This window comes from Pagrus pagrus (assembly GCF_965226575.1).
Source record: "Pagrus pagrus genome assembly, chromosome: 18".
NCBI classification, from domain to species: domain Eukaryota; kingdom Metazoa; phylum Chordata; class Actinopteri; order Spariformes; family Sparidae; genus Pagrus; species Pagrus pagrus.
The window spans coordinates 12,693,236-12,707,925 of record NC_140202.1 but is presented as its reverse complement, the minus strand read 5'-3'; the positions used below and the strand labels follow the sequence as shown (position 1 = coordinate 12,707,925).

Genomic DNA, 14,690 nt, shown 5'->3' with positions numbered 1-14,690 from the left:
GATGGTGTGGAAGGTTAAGGGTTGCATTGACAGTGATCTCTTCCTCTCCCGTCACTCCAGCTGTTAGATTAAACATCTTTACAGCCTGAAAGAGTGACACATGCAATAACTTGTGAAGTCAATCCACAGCTCCTGAAACTTAGACTATCATGTATCACAGCACTGTAAAGCTCGAAATGCAAAAGCAAATTCAAAGAACTGTCCAACTGAATTAGAAATACTGTGTTTTGTCAGGACATTAAAAGACATATTTTCTTTAGATCCTTTGTTTTTTTTTTTCTCCTCCTGTACATGCATGGATAAAAATACCAAGTGAAGATAAAATATGTGCTGGGTATGAATAAATGAATGGGAGGATATGATGTCTCAGAGGACCAGATATTTTTCCTAAGATGGAAATGCTTGAAATGAGCTTCAATTATTAATTAGCAAGAAGCGGAAGAAAGGCTGAGAAAAAGGCTTAGAGGGGGAAGAAAAAGAAAAGGGAAACATAATGAAAAATCACAAGTCTGCAGCCATGCTAGCAGCTTGATGGGGCGGTATCATATTCAATTTAGCAACGTGCTAATGTTAAGAAGATAAACATTTTCCGCGGCACCCGTAGATTAGCGTGATAGCATGCTAACATTTGCTAATTAGCACAGAATAATAGCTTAGTTTGGCAGATATTTGGTCATAATGAAAACCTTCATCCAACCTGCCTCTGCATTTGAAGCACAGTATGACTAACACCGTGGATGCAAGGCTGCAGCTCAGGAGAAGTTGGCCTTCAATCCCAAATTCCTCATGTCCACATAAAATTTCCGTTGACAGTGTTAAACGTTTGAAAAAAATTGCAATGCATTTACCATTTAACAGCAATACTGCACGGTTGAAGGGAACATAGTAACAGCAAAATGCCACTTTTTCCTTGAATCTAATTGTCAAATCTGTCCACTAGTTAAACCCAACTGAGAATCTTGGATTAGCCGAAGCGGGCAGATTTGACAAGAAGGAAACACGTAACTATGCTGAAGCAACTAGCATGGGGACTTTGAACACGTGCTAAAAGTGGAAGTCTGCCAACAAGACTTATAGCAACGCAAAAAGGACGTATCACCTGAAAGTTAAGATGATACTGAGCCACAGTATCATGACGACCATAAATATCTGCACAAAATGTCATGCCGATCCATCCAGTGTGTATTGAGCCATTCTAGTCTGGGCCAAAGTGGCGGACTGACCAACCCACAGACTGACAGTGTCGGCCATGCTTGTCAGCCTGTCTAAAAAGTGGATTTCTTGTATTGATTTATCTTACAGATGGTGTTTTTAGAGCACACCACACTTTTCTGCACCCATTCACCAGCGAGGAATTTGTGTATTGAGCTATAAAATAACACAACCAATCTGTATTCTCCTCTAATAGACTGCATGTAACCAAAGGCCACTGGCACCAGTGAACTTCCTGGCATGGCTCATTACTAATATTTACCCACTAATGGCTTGTAAAAGTTTTGTGTGATTGTACCACACATACTATAGCTGTAATACCCACCTTCAGGTGTGAGTTGACTGCCAGGAATGATCCAATCAGACAATTAATGACCTGAATAAAAGGAAGAGGGGATGCAGCGCAAATCCTTAACTTTCCCTGGGCAGGGCAGGAGTGCTGTAATCCTTCGGCAACAATTAACTGTGCGTGTCAAAAACCAGGCGGCCGTCACAGCAACGGTCCTGGCCCTCAAGTCACGGAGGGGGAAAAGGGGGAAGACACACACATGCACTTAGAGAAGCAAGATGTTAGCTATTAATAGTTTGTGAGCTTTCCCCCATCAGAGCAGTAGAGTAGCCTCTCTCGTCAGCTTAATTGTATTTCCCAACACAGTCGTGCCTCTCATCACGGTTTGAGTTTTGTTTTTGTGTGTCTCCCGGTGCCAGTTCTACTCATCTACCCGCCACATTCTGTCTGCTGAGCACGCCAAACATAGCAAGCAGCAGGAGCGGGTGGCGTGCATTAAAGCAGCGTGAAGCCCGTGTGTGCGTGCGTTTACAGTATGCGCGCAACCTACTTCTGTTGGACCGAATTTCCTCCACGAGTTCTCGAGGCAATAAGACGTCCTGCAGTTATTGGATTGTTTTGCTTCACTTCCTCTTTTTTTCGTGGGAGGAGAGAGACAGAGCGAGATAGCACTGCAGCACCTACACTGCACGGACAGAGACATGCCTCCTCCCCGCCCGAGCACTCAGCCTCTCTAATGGCTAAATACATCACATTCACCGTTGTCTAACTGCCTACATGTTGACTTAATAGTTTTGCAACAGATATGGAAAGATAAGTAAAGGTATCTTAACCTTTACCACCTTTACATTTCACAAAGGTGCTGCCCACTCTTTGAAATATTTTTATCTCTTGACTGGGACTGCACTAGTTGCTCCTGGCAGGAAGATACTGATGTCTTCCAGCTGACAGGGACCTCTGGGATGAAGCTGCCAGTGTTTTCCCAGGCGGCTGAGCATATTGGAGGCCATCTGCCTCTCTGCAAGCAGCGCCTTCACACTGCGCCAGGCTGCCCACCCACCGAGTCCAGAGGCTATCGGCCCTCTGCCCTCAAAGACCCAGCACCTCTCTATCGTTTGGCCTCTTTGACATCTTCAGCTCGTGAGTGAAATATAAGGAAATAAGAAACTACATCAGTTAAATTAAAGGTCAGATACTACATTGTGACCACGCAGCTGGTCTCAAATTGTTAGTCCTCAGCTTCTTTTCTGTCTGAAAAGCTTCAAATCCAAAGTCACATTTTCAAAGCAGCAAGGGCGGAAAAAATCCTGTCACTCTCAGAATCATCTGTCTGTTGTCACAGCGTATGACTAAAACATGAAATGATGAATATTCCCTCAGGCAGCATCCTGACAAGCAAAAACTAGCCTCCTAAATGCGTTGCCTGCAGGCATGTGTGGCGTTACATAATGAAGCTCTGCTGTGAAATCCACGAAGATGCCCAGTGTTACACGCAGCTACAGTATGTTCTCTCTGCAGCGTGACGGCTTCTCAGAATACATGCAGGGTAATGACAATGCCGAGTAAACAATGGATGCGTGGCCCGCGAAACAGACACACAAACGTGTTTGACGGCTCCGTGTCGCCTGTTCAGGAAGAGAAGCCATCTGTGTCGGGATGGGCATAGATTTGATTTGAATAATGATTATCATTCCTGGCAGAGACTTGAAAAGAAATACCCGCTGCTACGCTAACAGGTTGAGTATTTACAGGACACAAGTGAATTGTTGCTGGCAGTGCACTTCCACTACCCCTTAAGCTGCCAACTGCTGACGTATGTGACACTCTGCTCATGGCACACAATCCCAGTAGCATCATTATCAGAAGCGTCGTGAGAGATTTATCAAGCTTCGGAGCACAAAGCAGATCATTGACGTTTTTTCCAGGTGTGCTGCACACCGGAGGTGTTCGTTACATAGGAATAGGGAACGCTTGAGGTTGTCACCGAGCTCTATAAACTCCACACTGACACGTAGTTAACAACAACACGCATGAAAGAGAAATTTTACCACTGACGCAGCTGCTGTCAACAATTATTTCTTGTCCTGCCTCGCACATCCCGCCACTAATCTGTTTACCTCGCTTTCTAAACGGACAATCATTAGGAGCGGGATGAAACAACAGATTTGGGACAGTGGGACAGGATCTGTCGACTCCGTCTCGCTTACAGCACACTTTTCACCATAATCACGACAGCAGGCTTGCTGGTAGAAGAGGATCCCGTGGTTTAAGTCTGATCAAAAGAAGCTTTTTTTTTTAAGTGGGCTGTCACTGTGCTGGCAGAGAGATAACAAGCTATTCGTCGGTTGAGGAGGAATAACCAGTCTCTCATTGGCCGTTCCCAATCCCGGCCCTGGAGTATCAGCTACTTCCTCTCAGCCGAACATCCGCGTAATTAGCCACCGATACCGCTCACCCTGTCCAATCAAACAGCCGCTATTGAAAGTGAGGCACCGCGGGGACGAGGTAATTACCCTTGACACGAAAAGGACCTCTCACTGCCCAAACCCTCACTGATGGGATTGAGGGCTTATTACAACATCGGAGGGATGAAGTTTCCCAGACAAGTGATGGTACAGTTGCAGGGAGAAGGTCCGAGAGAAAGAGAGAGATAGAGTGGAGTTTGTTTCAAGATGGCTGGAAGAGAAGCTCCCTGACATCTGAGTTTGACAGTGAAACCAGTGCGTGGTAGATACGGACCAGTGGGCTGTCAGGAGCCTGTCTACGGGTCATTGCCTCTCAGGGAATGTTTCTCCCTTCATACGGACCACATATTGTAGCGCACACAAAGAGTCAGCCTTGCCTTTCTGTAGACGATCATATTGGGGGAGTCCTCCTCTGGATCAGTGGTGCCCACGCCTCCCTGGTCTTTGGATCCCTCCGCCATTTTCGCTCAGTCCTGTGGAAGAAACAGATGAACCGCGTGAACACAGCACACAACATCAGCTGGGCGGTGGAAGAAACACAAAATGACAATTTGATAAACATCAGTCAGCAGCTCTATTTCCCCCGCGGAACAACATTCCTCCAGCCGTTATCGTCGTGACATTCAGCTGCCAAAATGTATGCTGCCGCCTCGGAGAGTAGACGCCTGTCACAGTAGGGACAGATAAGAGAGCTCAGGTAGGCTGATGTTACATGAATATTAACTAAGCCACAAAGTTAAATCATGAGGAACACTGCAGCGATTCCCAACCAGGCATACATATGGGGCACTGATGCACCTACCAGGGGCTACATGAAATATTGTGCAGTGGCTGAACTAATTTGAAAAAACAGATTATGATTTGAATTTTAGGAAGAACTTATAAATATATCTGTGTAACACGAACACTAAACAGTCGATAAATGCTTGAAATAGTTAGCTAAAAGGAATGGATGAATGGGAAGGTCAAAATAATGGATACACAGGGTTAAAATAGATACTAAAAGCATTGGGGGAAAGCCTCAAATAGATGCTAAAAGTAGAGAATAAACAGCACAGATTTTAGCCAAAACTAACCCAAGTGAATAATGTTTAGATTGGTGAATGAACAGCTAGGGTAGTGTTAGCTAAAGGTAATGAATACATGTACAATGATGTAATAAAAAGATGAGTGAATGGGTGAAATAGTTAAATTAGCTAAAAGTAATGGATAAATGAATACATGGCGAGTTGAAATAGCGAAACTTAACTGTACGTCGTTGAAATGGTTGCAACCGATGCTACTCAACATGGTGTTAGTCCAAATGCAAACCTGAACACACTGACAGTTCATGTATGACAAAATATTTCAACATTACCCACTAATCAACAGTTAAATAACATCCCATTAAAAATCAAATCAACACATTTGAACAGTGAGGGTGGTGTCGATTAAAGGGTGACCTACTTCTGGCAAAAAAAAAAAAAAAAGGTCAGCAATCACTGCAGTACAGGATATCAGCTCAGGGGGTGCGAGATGGCAACAATTAAAGCCTGCACCACAGACGTGTGTTTACAACACCTCTGCAACGAGACACTGGTGTTCCTAATTGATGAACCCGCACTGAGGTGATACTGCGAGTTTAATTGTGGTCAGTGCTAGTCACTGTTGTTGTTTTTGTGCTAAGTGTCAGTAAGTGCTGACTCCATTAGCAGCAATCATATCACGGTTACCTCTGATCTGCCTGCATTCCCCAGATTAGCCCCCCCAGGCTTTGAGAGCTGCTGTTAAGGGATTTATTTACAACCTCTACACAGTCCCCATCACTTTCTCTTGGCTGTCCCCCTCTCCCTCCCTCCCTCTCACTCTCTCAGGAGAATTAATTCTGCTTAACTAAGGATTTCCATAACGTACGCTGACGACCGGGCTTCAGCGCGCCTCCTTAGCCCCATCTACCCTTTGCCATTGAAGGCTCCCCTGTGTATTAAAAGGGTTAAACCATTTGTTAGTCCTTTAATCGTGTGGAGGAAAGCGGGGTGAGGGGGTGGATTACACAGTTCGACACATTCATAATTTTTGGTACTTAGAAAACACAAAGTGCGAGAGGATAAAGCCGCCAGGAAAAAAATAATAATCACACGGCTCACTGGGCCTCACTATTCACTGTAGCAGCTATTTGTCTTTGAAAAGAGCTATGATGAGCTATTGAGAGGGGGAAAGCACAGAGGATACAGACAGCATGCCATGTCAGGCACACATGAGCAGGCACAATATGAAACCTTCATACATTAACTAAATTAGTAACACTGCATCTTGCCATGGGCCAGCCGCTGGCGAGGGATTTGGAGTAGATGAATTATATAATTGTAGCCGTGCAGTGTTACAAGTTTGAACAACTGCAAATAATGGCTCTTGTGGAGAGAGAGAGAGAGGGTGGGGGGGGGGGATTGACATTGTTAAAATTCAGCGTGCCACCAGCTTGCACAACGGCAGACATGCAAGGTGGCTTTGTCACCATAGTTGAACACTTTAATCTATTACACCACGGAGCATGGTGATGCGCATGAGTGAATAAGTAATCATCCGCTCTCGCCTTACTGTTTGTTATCACCACCAGAAGTGCGGAGTGCAGCACTCCCCATTGGCCAACACGTCTGTGCTCTTTTTTTTTTTCTTTTTTTTTTGAGTCCGAGCACATTAGACAGCTAATCTTTGCACCCGCCTCAAGGGCCATATAGAAAAGGCAAAGGCGGTATGGATTGCATAGCACCTGCTTAAAGAAAATAATAACGTGCCAATAGGTCCCCTGTGAACAGGAAGCTGTAATCCTAGAGAACAACTTCCTCCCAATGGAGCTGCTCAAGCATGCAAATCAAACTCAGCAGAGGGCCCATCCAAAGATGTTAATTGAAAGCTTGTGTCAAAGTGATGGAGTCCGGACACTGAACCAGAGAGCACCGACCAGCATGCCCTCATGTGCAGCACAAGTGTGTCTCCTCACATGCACGCCCTCGAATCCGAGCGCACGGCAAACAAACCAATTCACGAGGAGACAAACATAAAAGGACATTGCATACACACACACACACACACATATTCACAGGGCAGAGCCCCCTGCAATGGCTCGAGCAAACAAGCCAATGGACGCCCAGTCAACTGAAACAAACTGAATAAACTGGAGTTCGCACACAAACATGCACAGAACAAGCCGCGCTCCAGTTACACCCAGAACCACATTGTGACTGTGAGTCCCAAAGCCCTGTTCAAGCTCAGCGGGCGAGCAGCCGAGTGCAATGCAACATCTGTGACACCTGACAGTTGCCATTTACTGAAGCATTCATTACCTTAGAAACAAAATAATGCCTGGTCCACTCTCTCTGCTCCCCCAGTTGGCTCCCCCTTAGCAACAAGCAGCAGGCAGGTTCATGGTATAATTGGCAGAGGGGGAGAGAAGGGGATGAAGAAGACTGGGTGATGAAAGCAGTGAAGCAGTGAGAAAGAGAGTGTGAGAGAGAGAGTGAGAGAGAGAGAGAGAAGCTGGCTGGTCACTGCAGTATTCCTCTATTCCTCCTCCTCCTCCTCTTCTTCTTCTTCTTCTCTCTTCACCAGTCCTGCCTTGCCCCGGCAGTTCAGGAGAGCCTCACATGTGTGCACCTCGTTCATCCCCCCTCTCCCTCTGTCTGCATGTGCTCGAGTGTGAGCGAGAGCGAGAGAGCGAGTGTGTGTGAGAGAGAGAGAGAGAGGGAGAGGGAGAGGGAGGGAGATGCTGTGCAACAGAGAGGGGCAGATCAAGTTGGAAAAAGGGGGAGGGATGAAGGAATTAGAGAGAATATAAAGAGGAGAATAGAGGGAGGAGAAAGACAGACAGAGGGAGAGGGAGAGGGTGTGTGCGTGTGCGCGATGCAGAGTGTATGTGTGTGTGTGTGAGAGAGAGAGAGAGAGAGAGAGAGAGAGCAGTGGATGCACAGTGAAGAGGAAAGGAGGACAGCGAGAGAGATGCACACTGCAGCAGCGCCCACCGATGCTGAAAATGAGAAACATTTCATTAGGAGGATATTGAAATGCTAATATAAAAACAATTTACTGATACTGAGCACACACGCGCACAGTTCGCCAGGCTATAAATGTATCTTCCAGGACTGTTTGAGCGAGCAGAGCTTTTTATTTTCCCATTCAAAGCTTACGCGTGAGAGGCTGCTCGTTGCCTGCTCCCCCCTAAGAAGGCTGTGATCCAAAGTTAGACACATTTCCATAACTGGTATTTATATTTCTGAAGCTCTTATCTCCCTCACACGGCTACAAATTCCACTTTGGTGCTGGAGGATGGCAAACATGTACCCTTCTTCTGTCTCCAGCTACTCCACTCTTGCATGTTTTCTCCTCTCTTTTTTTTCTTCCCCCCCTTTTCTCTCTTCAAGGAAACTCTGGAGTCATTCAAGCTTAAATGGCAAGCCGAACGAATGAACCTTTTTTCCTGCAATAAATGAGATCCCAAAAGCCCCCCGAGGAAGATACTCCAGAAATACATGGCATGGCCAATTTGTGAATGCATGCATGGAGAGTGAACACAAGCAGACACACAGCCACACACATACAGATGTTTGTGTTGACGCGACCAGTTCACCAGTTATCAAAGGAACCATCCGGCTCGCTTTTCTTCGCCGCGTGTTCCTCTTCTTTCTTCCTTACAGCAGCGTGTTGTTATCTAAGCAGAGGTCCCTGCTCTGAAGCACCCCCCCCTCCTCTCTTCATTGCTTTTGAAAATGTTTGTAGGCGCTTCAAATATTCCTCGCACACAGAAAAGACCTTGAACGAGCATTTTATCAAGCGAAACAGATGAAAAGCCCAATTCTCATTATTTAAAGTTCAGTGTGCTCAGGGTTTCACTTCAGGGCGAAAGCAGATTAAGTCAGAACATTTTAAACAACTCCAAAGTGCTGGTCCTGGTAAATGTGGTAACCAAGGGAAACCAAGGTCACACTCCCGTGTGAGTGGTGTACCTATTAGTGTGAAACCATCCGTCGGCCCACGGTGCTTACCCCACACATTTCTCTAATAGTTTTCAGCAGGAAGAGAGCATGACTTCATATCATGTCCCGCCCATCCCCCACGTTAAAAAGAGCTCTGCTATCAAACTCCACATCTACTTCTCTGTACATCCACCGTATAGCAGTATAATTTAACCAGCCATGCCTGCGATCAGCATATCTTCCTGTCCCATGAGCTGCTCCGGCATTAAGGAGCGCCATCATTAATAACAAGGTGACAGACAGGCACACAGACAGACAGACACACACACAGACAGGGACTTCTCTAATCTGCTTTAAGGGGGCCAGCCCTGCTATAATCTGCATTAATGCTAAATTATTGAACAGGCTGTTCACAGCCACACCACTGCCAGAGAGCAACACTACTGGCCACACGCCTGATACCACAGAGATCCCGCTGGATGTAACGTGATCAAAGAGACGTGATGTGTGTTTATTAGCTGGACAAATCCAGGATGTGTGAGACTGGTGTTGAAACATGTGGAGATGCGGTGGAGACGTTCATAATTGAAAGAAGTGTTTTAAAACAGCCCAGAATGTTGCCCGCAGGCCCGCTATAAGGTTCAATCGGGCCTGTCTAACAAAAAACTATAGCAAAATTAAATTTAAATATATATATTTGTGATGTAAAACGCTCTTTAAATATGTAGGGTGATTCATTTTTAAATTATTTTTCATAATCTAAGCACTGCTAGAAGAATGACACTTTCTGTGAGAAGTGAGCCAATGAAGGGAACACTGTTAAGTTCCACACAGTTTGGGCAACCCTAATTTAAAGGATATACTCACATTTTTTAAAAAAAAATCTGTCTTTCAACAATATTCACATGCTCATACCTGTGTTGAAAGAGATGAGTGACCAATTGTCCCTTCTATCCATACTGGCCTAGCATCCTCTTCCTGATGGATTTTCAGTGTAGGATGTGGCGGGCAGTCCGCAGTCCTCACTCTGTTCAGCCAAACAGTCTGAGTTGGATAAATCTGTTTTTTTAATATGAAATTTCCTCATTTTATCCGTGAGAGCAGCGTGGCTCTCGGGATGTTGGTCAGCTGAAATATCTCAACAGCTGTTTGCTGGACTGCAATGAAATGTGGTCCAGCCTCTGGAGAAGGCCTATAAATCCCAATGACTTGAGTGATCCTTTCCCATTTTATCTTGTGAAGATATTAAGTATCACATTTAAATCTGCCTAACTTTGGTTTATACCCCATGCCTCACCTCAACTTTGTGTTGCGTGCTAGTTAGCTTAAGTATGCTAACTTTTTCTATCCCACTTTAGTTTGCTAGCATGCTATACAGGTAAAAACTAAGATGATGAACCTCGTAAATATTAACTGTAAACATCAACATGTTAGTGCTGTGACTTTGAGCGTGTTAGCATGCTGATGGTAAGATGTAGCTACAGATCAGGTAGCATGGCTGTAGACATACCTCCACTGTAGTTCAGCAAGGAAACTGAGGAATCAAAAGAGGCAATCTTGTCCTCGAAAGATGCAAATTTTGGAGACATGCACTTGATTTATCTAACTCAGGCTGCTGAGGCCTTATATTAGCTTCACCTTAAAGGGTAACTCCACCAACTTTACACATTGAAGTGTGTTTACAGGGGTTGGCGAGGACTACTGCATATGTGAAAAAAGTAGAATGAAGCCTTTTGTGGCTCCAGAGGAGGCTGTGTGTAAATAGATAAATTACCTACAGTGTGTTGCATTGTGGGTAATGTAGGGTGCCAGGGTTTGAAAAGGAATAGAGAAAGCGTAAAAAAGGCAGTATTTCTGGTTCTGCTGTATCGATTTTCAACTGTCCATAATGAGTCCAACAGTGTAAAAGGAGTGCAATGCTAGAGCAGTGGACTGCTTTTCAAAACATGGTGCCTACATTACCCACAATGCACCTTAGCCACTGAGTGGCATCACTGGAGGATATTTATCAGATTACATGCAGCTTTCTCTGGAGCCACAAAAGGTTTGTACTACTTTTTTCCACATATGCCGTAGTACTCGGCAACTCCTGTAAACACACTTTAATGTGTAAAGTTGGTGGAGTTACCCTTTAAGGTGAAGCTATATAAGGCCTGAGTTAGATAAATCACATTAAATAGGGATCTCTTTGGGGCCAATGTGGTCAGGAGGAACATTTCTGGGAACCAATACTTCTATCATTGTACATGTGGCCACGCCAGTACTAGTCTAAGAGAAACTAAGAGAAATGTCAAACTATCCTTTTATATGATTTTAATTTAAAGTATGTCCAAAAACAACATCTCAGTAGTAAGCCATAACTCTGCAAGACATCACACTCAAGTCATTTACTGGATCCATAATCGTCCACGTCTTCACCCTGGCGTCTCTCAGGTCCTCCTCATCCATCAATCTGTCTGCTCTAGACTCGTCTCTGTCAGGGCGACTGCCTTGTGTAATCAGGCCTAAGTGGAAAAACAGCAGCTCTCTGTTAATCACAACACAACAGCAGGCGGCCACCTCCTGCCAGGCCACTGACAGGTATCCATTAACTCCGAAAAGCCACCTCAGAAAGCCCCGGCAGTTACGTTACTCTTCCTGTTTTTGTCTCGTTACGCAGGAAGGTTTGCAGGAAAAACACCACGCCAAGAACAACTCTGTGACACAAAGTGTAATTCAACAAAATATCTTTAATAGATATAAACATTTTTACACATCACAGCTCAATGGAAACAGAATCACATGCCGTCACACACGTTAAGAATGAAGGTGCAGGGGCGGTCTGCTGTGCTAGGGGCCTGGGACTCATTTGTGTGACTCACGCTCATGATCTTCGTCCTGTTTTATTCCCGGTTTGTCTTTTGTATCGGCCCTTTCACTCTCCACTGTATCCCTAGCCAATAAAGCAGAAATACATCAAAAAATAATCTTAGAAAATAAGAATGAAGGTGCAAATTCTGATGAATATCAAATCCTCCTTATATACAGTTGCACAGTATCTCGAGTACAAAAGGAAACAGTTATGAGGCTTAAATAAGGACTTTCAATTCAGGTCGGGCTTACAAGCAGATTTACACGCTACAGAAAACCCTGTAGCTGAAATTTTAGGATTTACACAATATCTTACTATGTAATCATATATCGAACAGTACCGATTTAATCTATGGAGAGAGTCGAGGACCAGAATGAGGCCTTTTTAGCATGCGATGGATGAAGGAGGGGGGTCCGTTCCATGTAGCGCTTTACATGTCGTCAACACTAGGTGGCACTGTCGATCAATCCACTGCAGCAGGCAGGACTTTCGTAAAAAAATCTTTTTGGATCAAAAGTTAGCGAAAACTTTGGATTTAAAGGATATATTCTCTGATTATAATAAGTACATGCAGATCTCTAGCTGCATACGGCTGATTTTTTTTTTCTTGGTCACCGTCTTTGTCATAAATACTCTTTATTATCATATCCAGGGCAGAGGCGAGAGAAAATAAATGTTAACATCATATATTTACAATAATCTGAATAAGTGACACTGATTGGTCAATATCTACCTTTATGGCACCAATATTGTTCTGTGTTATTTTTTACAATATATATTCTTTTTATCAGCTTGTGACCAGTAGTCCTATACATGTTTTAACTGCTTTTAACCCTCTAGTACTTAAACATTTGATACACTTTTACAATATTATTACATAGGCAGTACAGACAGGCACTTGACCTTACAGTGTTTACAGTTATGTGCTATGCAAAGGGTCAGTCTGTCTGCGTCTACCTACCCACGCTGCAACTGAAAAAGCGTAGTGTCGTACAGGGAGTGACATCTCACATCATCTCATATAGCTTCTTTTCTTTTGGTTAGTAATAAAAAATAATCAGTGTCGTTATCACCGAAAGTTTAAACAGCAACTAATCAACAACACACCGTCACGTAATTCTTAGAAAGTGTCGACCTCTAGCAGAGGAATATAGGACTGTTTTCACCAGCTCTCTCTCGTTTTAAATTGCGTCGGAGCTTTTTTTAATTGGAAATCTGCTCACTTGTAATTAGGTTAGCCCGGAAGCTAAACGGGGACAGCAACTTTAAATCCCTTGAGGTTAGTTTCAACATCTTGCGGTCTCTGACATGCAGGGATACCAACAATCCATTAATTTGGACACAAAGCATCGTATCTGTGAAATTCAAAGGAAGGGAGTGCATGCTGATCAAAACCGACACACGCTCGCACCACTGCTCCTTTTTCCTTCTGTCCCCCTGTTCTGTTCCAAAACGTCTTTAAATGGTGTTTATTCCACAGATCCACAAGGCTGAGAAGGATGACATGTAAGTCCATGTTGGCACTGGTTTGTGAAAGCCCAAGAGCAACAGTTCATGTTGTGAGTTTTTATAAGTAATTCTGTTGTAAGTGCAGTACTGAACAGGCGAGTTCAGGTCCGTTTGAGTAGTGGTCAGACTCCCCAAGTAGAGCAGCTGTGTGGGAGTGTGCGTCAGTTCATGTCGATGGTGTTAAAGACCCACTCTGTGAACTTCTTGAGCTTGGCTGAGGCGCTGTAGGACTCCTCCAGGAGACGCTGGTTGTCCTCTCTCAGGCTCTCGATCTGAGCCTGCAGTGACGCCTTGGCATCCTTCTCCTGGTGGTGACACAGATTTGACATTAGAGCCTGACTGATACCCAATTTTTGGGGTCTATACCAATAATAGGGAGTCAAAAAATCCAATATCCATATGTATGTCTTCAATACTTCAGTTTTTCAAGGAGGAGCTCTCACTCTTACTGAACCATAGCTCACCTTCTTCAAGTCGTCCTGTAGCACCTTCACCATGGACTCTAGCTGGCTGACCTTCCCCATCAGGCAGGCTGGAGTCTCTCTGTAAAAAGGACAACCAGGAGATTAGCTGGAACAGACGCTGAGACTTCAGAGTGAAGCAGTAGATAAGGCTGCACCACAGTCCAAAGTTGCCAGTGCCAAAAACTACAGATGCCGATTTTACTGTTTAGCATGCAGTCAAACTAAGTAACTAAGACTAATAAGTGACATCAGCTGCAGTCAGGGTTTGATTGGACTGAAATCTGCAGGGTCTTCCGTGGCACAGTGCTGGACATTGGTGGATTAAAGCAAACGCTGGTCCCGGGCCATGACCTTAGGCCTCTTACCCAGGCGACGGCTGTCTCAGTGGGGCAGCCTGAGGCTCAGCCTGCTGGGGGCTGGTGGCTGCAGCACTCTCAGCTACAGAGCTCTCCTCTTGGGCTGCTAGGAAGACCAGCCTCTGCTCTGAATAAAACACAGTTAAAAGACATATTAGACCTGGAGAGAGAACAAATGCAGAATCGCACTGCCATCTTGTGGTGAGATTAAAAGTGGCAGTCGCCACACCTTCCAAATAATGTAAGTAATTAACCTTCCAATGACTTCGAGAAGGAAATGAATACACGCGTGCCTACCCTCAAATGCCTTGGCGGCGTCTACCAGGTGGGCCCAGTCCAGTGGGCCGTCTGCCCCAGCGCCAGGCAGGGGCATGAGGACAGGGTCCTGCAGCTGCTGCCTCTTCCTCTCCAGATCCAGTTCTGAGCTCTCTGGGGCTGACAGGTCTCCTGGGAGGGAGAAACAGGAAAGTAAAATACTGGACAACATGTTCTGCTGTCTGTTTATCCCATGACAGAAAGCAAGAGAAACTGTGGAACCAACAGTGATGCTACATTTAATTCGCAAGTGTGGAAAATATTTCCTTTTGGTGTGTCT

At 44.8% G+C, this 14,690-nt stretch overlaps 2 protein-coding genes across 3 annotated transcripts in view; both read right to left on the bottom strand.

Moving 5' to 3' along the window:
• Nucleotides 1-7,763, bottom strand: part of LOC311273408 (regulator of G-protein signaling 6-like) — a 41,323-nt gene extending 33,560 nt beyond the window's left edge. For both annotated transcript variants that reach the window (XM_084380479.1, XM_084380480.1), the window contains exons 1-2: nucleotides 7,290-7,763; nucleotides 4,344-4,439 (exon numbers count right to left, since the gene is read on the bottom strand). In XM_084380479.1, the coding sequence (XP_084236605.1) occupies nucleotides 4,344-4,427 (84 nt within the window). In that variant the 5' untranslated portion in view covers nucleotides 4,428-4,439; nucleotides 7,290-7,763. The remainder of the gene's footprint in view (nucleotides 1-4,343; nucleotides 4,440-7,289) is intronic.
• Nucleotides 7,764-11,624: 3,861 nt separating this feature from the next.
• The window catches only part of LOC311274173 (signal-induced proliferation-associated 1-like protein 1), a 38,459-nt gene continuing 35,393 nt past the window's right edge, over nucleotides 11,625-14,690 (bottom strand). Inside the window, exons 18-22 of the mRNA XM_084381634.1 lie at nucleotides 14,393-14,542; nucleotides 14,105-14,222; nucleotides 13,740-13,818; nucleotides 13,468-13,580; nucleotides 11,625-11,847 (exon numbers count right to left, since the gene is read on the bottom strand). Coding sequence (XP_084237760.1) covers nucleotides 11,760-11,847; nucleotides 13,468-13,580; nucleotides 13,740-13,818; nucleotides 14,105-14,222; nucleotides 14,393-14,542 — 548 coding nt within the window. The 3' untranslated portion in view covers nucleotides 11,625-11,759. The remainder of the gene's footprint in view (nucleotides 11,848-13,467; nucleotides 13,581-13,739; nucleotides 13,819-14,104; nucleotides 14,223-14,392; nucleotides 14,543-14,690) is intronic.